Source organism: Sapajus apella, unplaced genomic scaffold (assembly GCF_009761245.1).
Source record: "Sapajus apella isolate SASKATOON/1434 unplaced genomic scaffold, GSC_monkey_1.0 scaffold114, whole genome shotgun sequence".
Taxonomy (NCBI): Eukaryota; Metazoa; Chordata; class Mammalia; order Primates; family Cebidae; genus Sapajus; species Sapajus apella.
Window position 1 is genome coordinate 1423562 of NW_022437054.1, and position 6819 is coordinate 1430380.

Genomic DNA, 6819 nt, shown 5'->3' on the forward strand with positions numbered 1-6819 from the left:
CTTCGCTGGCAGCCCCCACACTCAGCTCTCCATCAACCACCCCCTCCAGGGTGCAACAAGGAGGCCCTGAGCCTGACAAGGGACCCTGAGCCTGTCCTTAGGGGCATGTGAGCTGAGGCTGGGGCCTGGAGGTACAGGGGAGGAGTTGGGCAGATGCAGAGGTCCCAAAGATGTCCCAAGGCCCAAAGACCCTGGTGAAGGAACGGAGGAGCCAGCACTGGGGGAGGGGGGAGCGGGAGCTGGATGGCCTGGCCCTGGGCTGGACACACGGTCTGCGGCCACACCTGAGCTGTGCTATGGAGCCCTAGTCGCCACCTGGGCACGTCGTGTCCTCTGAGGCACAGGGACTCCTGGTCCTCGGCTCTGACCCCTCATCTCCCATAGTTGGGATGATGAGTCCATAGACAGAGCCAGCCTCACAGGGGACCCAAAGGCCAGCTCAGATGGGCAGCAACTGGAGTCCCCACCAGGCACACGCACTCAGTGCAGAAAGCTAACGTGCTGTTTATTTGGGGGATGGGGGAAGTGCTGTGCTAGCTGCTCACTGGTAGCCGGCCAGCTGCAGGATGGTGGGGTAGCGGGTGCGATGGACCATGCACTTCTGGCGGTCGATGAAGAGGCTGTTGGTCATGGAGGCGATGTCCTTCTCCAGGCTCATGCGGGTGTCCTCCAGGTTGCGCAGGGACTGCTCCGCTTCTAGAAGCTTCTCCCGCAGCGCTGCGAGGGACATGTTCAGCTCCTCCACCTCGCTCACCAGCCTGGGGGTGTTGAGGGGTGTGAGCCGGGTCTGGGGAGGGCGGAAGTGTGCACCTTCCCGGCAGCAGGGGACCCAAAACTCACAGGCCCCAACTGGAGCGGGCAGGAGGTCCTGGCAAGACTCACAAAAGAACTCCTAAGGGAACCCCACCAGGAAAGTGGCCCCTCAGCCCACCAGGCTCAGCTCTTGCCATTCCTTATGTCTGAGGGAGGCCCCCAGTTCCTGGAAGGAACTGAGAGGCAGGGAAGGAAGAAAGGTTCTTATGCTCAGAAGGGGCCACTGAGCACCTGTTAACCAGGGAAACAAAAGGATGAGCATCTGCTCCTGGAGCCCAGGCATAGGTCACGCTTTCCATCAGAGGTGTGGACAGCACCCTCAGGGCAGCAGGGCATGGCCCTGCCTGGTCTCTCTGGCCCTGTGCCCTTCAGGAGTTCACCTTGTTGAAGGAGCTTCTTACCAGGAAGTTGAGGCAGCACAGGGTGGGTGAGAGCACTTGGGCACAGGTCCCTGGCACTGGGAGCCCCCAACCCATGACATGCCCAGTGTCCTGTCTGTGCCTTTGTGTGTAAGGCGTGCTTGTGTGTGGCCCCAGGGTCGCCCTCCCCTCTCAATACCTGCAGGGGATGTGTGTGTGTGTGGGGGGAGGTTGGGGTGTTCATAGGAGTCCAAGATCAGAGAGGCTGGGAGGAGGTGGACGGGGCCACCCGGGGCTGCCCCAGAGGCCAGGCAGCACCTGAACTGGCCCGCGTCACGGCACAGCTCCATGTTGGGCCGGTGCGAGCGCAGGTACAGCCGGGTCTGGGCGACTCGCAGAGGTGCCTCCTTGTCCTTGATGGCCTGCTTCAGCGCTGCCACGTTGTGCTCCTGGTCTGTGACTTCCCGCAGCGTCTGCAGACAGGACAGTGGCCCTTGGGCCTGCGCCCCCATGCCCCAGCATATGGAACGCCCCAGACCAGCCTGGTCCTACCTGGGCCCTGGGCTGCGTTCAGAGGGCAGCCCTGTCCAGGGGCCCCGGGGAGGCGTGGCTGAAGGGACAATGTGCACGGGGGCCCCCAGAGGGCTCTGGAGAGTCAGGCACCCTGTTGTCCCTTATCTCTAGAGGTCCAAGAACTCCCATCCCTGGTGGTCACCAGGACCCGAACCCTGCTCAAGGACTCGGAACTTACAGGTAGGAAAGGTCACGCTTATAGCCTAAGAGTCAGAGCTCTGCCTGCCAGGCCAGGACTCTTGGGGACCCCCTGGGCAGTGAGTGCTCCCCAGACCTCCTCCTGCCTCCATCCTCCCCACAGCTCCTCCTGCCCAGTCATGGGGGTGGCAACACGCCGATCATACCCAATGTTATCTGGTTTTATGTAGATTTGAGGAGGACTGGCATCTGCTTCTGGGGTCCCTCAGGGTGGGTGGGGCAGAGGAGGGAGGTGTTGAGGGCCCAGGCCAGGTGATGAGGGGGCAGAGTGGTGGGCGAACTCGGGAGCTGTCCCGGGGGTTCAGGGCACCCCACCTCGTGCAGGTGGTGCTGCAGCTTGTGCCTTGCGTCCTCCAGCTCCTCGCAGCGGCGCCCGAAGGCCAGGTTCACGGCGTCACACTGCAGCCGCAAGTCCTCGGAGGTGTCGCGCAGGATGCAGTCCACCAGCACCCGCAGGTTGGCCGAGGCCAGGCGCTCGCGCTGGGCGCGGCACAGATTGTCCTGAGTGAACTTGGCCCAGGTCTCAGGCGTGGACGCGCTGCAGGCGGGGACAGCCAGGGGAGGGGCAGGGAGGCCCTGTAAAGGCTGGGGGTCCTGCCCCACCCCCTAGCGTCCCTCGCCCCCGTGGCCTGCCCGCGCCCCGAGCTCCTGGAGGGCCCGCACGGACTCCGGTGCACCCCACGCCACCCCACGAAGCCCAGCCCTTCAGGCTCCCTGCTCCCGAGTGCCCCCCGCCCACAACTCGCCTGCGTCCCCCCTCCCCATACCCACACCGGGCGCCTAGTCCCCTCGTGCCCCGGCGACCCAGTCCCCAGCACCGCCTCCTCCGAGGCCCCCCCGGGAGTTTGCTGCCCTCCAGTGGCGGTGTTCGCGCGCCCTCTGCCGGCCGTGAGCGGAAATGCAGTTCTGCCCGCGCCTCGGGCTGATCCCGCCCCCACCGTGTCCAGTCTCCGGGTGGCTGAGCTCCATAGTTGTGCGCGCGCTGGGCCCTTGAGGGGGTCTTGCTCACCTGCTCATCCCCGGGGCAGACAGTTGCCCTAATGCCCTCGGGGGTAAGAGCTTCCGGGCCAGGCTGGGGGCAGCAGTCCTGAGGGGGCCCCCAGGCGAGGGGGAGGCACGACCACAGCCAGGGCAAGCGCAGGGGCAGGGCTGGGGCCCACCTCTCCTGGAAGGAGGTGGAGTGCGGATGAGACTGCACCTCGGTGCTCTGGGTGTGGAGGCGCCCGCAGGTCTCGTCGATGTTGTAGGCCTCCACCTTGTCCGACCAGTCCATCTCGCAGGTCTCCTTGTGCTCCCGGTTCAGCCTGGGGCGGTGCAGGGCAGGGCCTGGGTGTGTGCCCAAGGAGGGCCCTGCTGGGGACCCTCCCCGCAGCAGGCTGGGCCCCAATGCCAGCTTCAAGAGGGAGGCTCCTAGCCGGCCTGTCCCGGGCGGTCCTCCTGCTCAGCAGTGACCAGGAGCGGCTGCCCAGGCTGGGAGGCTGCGGATCAGATGTGCAGCTGGGCTCTCTGGCCCCTCAGAACCCCAGGCTGGCCGGAACCACCCCATCCAGCCCTGCGCTTCCACTGTGACCTGAGACAGCCCCTGCGGGCTCTGAGCCTCAGGATCCTGTGTTCTATGCCCTGTCCCAGGACCACCTGTGAGTGCGGTCAGGAGGCCTTTGGGGGGACCCACCGGATCTGGCTCACAGCTTGCATGATGGTTCTCTTCAGCAGCTCCTGAATGTTCCGGATAAGCTCCGCTTCCTGGGGGAGGAAACGCCCTGAGCACCAGAGCCGGTCCCTGGTGAGGAATCCCAGCAGGCCCAGCCGCTGCAGGCCTTGGTCAAAGCCTGAGCACCCAGAAGGAGCTGAGGGCCGGGCCCTGAGTCCTGGCTGTGTGCCTGGGGTCAGACCCATCTGCTTCTCTGCAGGCCTTTTTCCTGGAAAGTGGGGTTCCGGCCCCTGCGCTCTCACTGGGTTTATCCTGGGCTTTTGGGCATTCTCCTTGGTGCCTTGTAAGTGGGGTGTTTTCCTCCAGGGCCTTCCATGGGCTGCTGGATGGGTCCCTCAGTAGCAGTTCCCATGCCCCAGGTCTTAGGGGTCATCACTGCTGCTCGCTTTGTGCTCCCAGGAAAGGCGCCTCCCCTGGCCCCTGGACAGCCCCTGAGGACTCCAACTCTAGAGGCACAGATGCCCCCCCAGGCTGCCCCTTGGGCTCTGTGCTGGGAAAGGCTATCCTCACACCAAGAACAGGAGGGGCACCCTGTGTTTCTTCACACTGCCTGGCTGGTCTCATTTTCTGTGCTTAGGAACAAGCCTTTTCCCTGTGATTGGGGTCTTTGCCTTGACCACCAGCTACCTCCTTGTGTGCCAGGGCCCCAGTCCTGCGCCCTGCTGTCCTGTGGGTTTGCCTCTTCCTGTCTGTCAGTGTTTTCCTCACTGGGCAGGCGCCCTTGGTGTGGGCAGAGGGTTTGGGGGAGCTGCAGGAGTTTTTGAAGCACTGAGAGGGTGCAGGGGGAGGGGCCTGCGGAAGGGGAAGGGAGGGAGGAGGGAAGGCAGGAGGGGAGGGAGGGACTCAAGGTTCTGGCCTGAGCTCCGGTGTGTGGCAGGAAACCAGCTGCCCCTACTGATATCTTTCAGGGATGTCCACAGGCCTGCAGTGCATTCTCCGGAGGCCCCAGGCTCTGAGAGGTCAGAGAATGCTGCAGAGCCAGCAGCAGAGCCAGGACTGAGTTACCCTCTCATCCTGAGGCTGCCCCACAGACAAGCTGGGCTGGATTAGGAAGGCACGGGGGACATGGAGGAGGGGGACCTGCCGGTGCAGATCTTTGAGGCCCCTGCTGTGTGTAGGATGAATGGGAGCGGTGGCTCCCAGCCCAGCCCACGCCACCTGACCACACCCGCAGTGCTGGCCCAGGACTGGGTTTCCACCTTGGGAGCAGCTGTCCCAGCCAGGGACGCTTTTTGGGGAGGGGCCCTGTGGCTCAGTCCTGGGAGCTCAGGGTCAAGATGACTGTGCCAGTTCAAAGGGGTTGGAGGAGGAGAGGCACCCAGAGGAGAAACAGCTGCTGAGAAGTCAGTCTGTCACTAAGGGGCCAGATTTCGGGACTCAGGGGTCCCACGTGCAGAGGGCTGGGCTCCCGCAAGCCACGTGGCTTGTCCACATGAACTGCCAGGGCCCCTCCTCTCTGTGCCCACAAGTCCTGGCCAACCCAGGCTGCTGGCACCTTCAGCAGCTCCGTCTCCACGTGGTCGCGCACGAGGTTGGGGTGCTGGCGGCGCTCGCGGCACTGCAGGTTGTCAGTGGCGATGGAGAAAGGCACCTCCGTGGCGTCCAGTGCGCTCTCCAGCCGCTGCTTCTGGGCCAGCAGCAGGTTGGTCTCCGCGGCCAGCGCCTCCACCTCGCGCTGCAGCTCCGACTTCCAGCCGTGCGTGTCCTGCAGCCGCTCGCCCACCCTGCGCGTGGAGTCTTGCTGCGTGCGCTGCGCCAGCGCCTGGGTCTCCGCCGCCAGCTGCTGGCTCTCGTGCCGCTGCAGCTCCGACTGGTCGCGGTCCGCGAAGGCCTGGTGGTAGCGCGCGTGGCAGTTCTGGAACCACTCCTCCAGCAGGTACTTGGCGGTGCGGAAGCCGGCGGTGGCCAGGCCAGAGGACGTGTAGGCGCCCGTGTTGCGAGCCACCTCGGACACTTTGCAGGGCAGCTCGCAGGGCGGCACCGTCTGCGGGGCAGGCTCTTTGGTCAGTAGCACGTCCGTCTGCGCCATGGTGCCCGCCGTCTACCAGGGCCAGGGGAGTGAGGGGTGTGGTCAGCTAGTTGCGGTCAGCCCCGTGCGGTCAGCGGGGCAGCTTCAGCGGCTCAGTCCCAGAGCAGGACGCGGCTCCCAGTCGCCTGGGTGACACTGTACACCAAGATCTTCCTGTTGCTGAGCAACGGGGATCTCTCCTCCAGTGGCTGGGGGAGGGAGCATTCTAGGGGACAAGAAGAACTACCCTCTTAAAGGGCCAGGCAGCCCCAGCCCTGCCCTCCCTGTCCCCGCCTGGTGCAATCAGCAGTGGCCAAGGGTTCCTGTCACTTAGAGGATACTGGGGCCAGCCTGTCTCCAGCCTCTGTGTCCCACCCTTAGGGTTCAGGATGTGGGTGGGGACCTGCTGCCCTGGCCCCTTCCTGGGTTCATTCATTTGTTGTTTCTGGTTTGCCCTCTGATCTCCTCCTGTGTGGAGCTCCTTGATCAGCGCTCAGCGCTCAGCATGGACAAGACAGAGGAGGCTCTGCCCACCTGCAGCCGCCTCAGGGCAGAGGGGTGTGGCTGTTGCGTGGGTGTTGGGGGTGCTGGCTGATAGTGTTACCTGACATCTACTGCCCTGGCTGCTCTTCCAGCCTGATAGCACAGGGAGGGTCCAGGCCAGGCCCCCTCAGGGACAGTCTGAGGCAGCCTGAGGCAGTTCCTGCAGGGACTCTGCTCCATTTACTCCTGGGCCTACTGCCTGACAGCCAGGCCCTGGCCTCTGGCCTCCTCCTTCCACGTCCCAGCCAGGGCCCCCTCAGGCAGGGCACAGTGGGGAGGCAGTGTGAGCATACTTTTCACTGGGGAGTTGAATTCAGCCTCTGGGTGGGTGTTCAGTGTCAGACGCCGAAATCTGCCCCACAGTGGGAAGGCAGGTCCTGTGCTGCGGGGGCCACCCTCAAAGCCACCCAGGGTTAGGCTGCCTGGCAGAGGCTGGATGGGCAGGAAGTGCCCCAAGACACACCAGAGTCCCCCAGTCCTGGGGCCAGGGGAACCCCAGCCCAGGTTCGATGCCCCTCAGGGCATTGGCCTGGCTGTGAAAAGCCCGTGGCTCCTGGCTCGGCCTCCCCTGAACCTGCCTGGCACACTCAGTCCTGGGGACCCCCAGTCCTATA

The 6819-nt window shown here is 64.7% G+C and overlaps 1 protein-coding gene across 1 annotated transcript; it reads right to left on the reverse strand.

Moving 5' to 3' along the window:
- Positions 1-488: 488 nt before the first annotated feature.
- On the reverse strand, positions 489-5841 carry TEKT4 (tektin 4). The gene is made up of 6 exons (XM_032260073.1): positions 5150-5841; positions 3616-3686; positions 3104-3247; positions 2259-2481; positions 1491-1645; positions 489-758 (listed from the first exon to the last, which is right to left on the reverse strand). Exons 1-6 carry the CDS (start codon positions 5681-5683, stop codon positions 542-544), a joined length of 1344 nt encoding a protein of 447 aa, XP_032115964.1. The 5' UTR covers positions 5684-5841; the 3' UTR covers positions 489-541.
- Between the last annotated feature and the right edge of the window lie 978 nt (positions 5842-6819).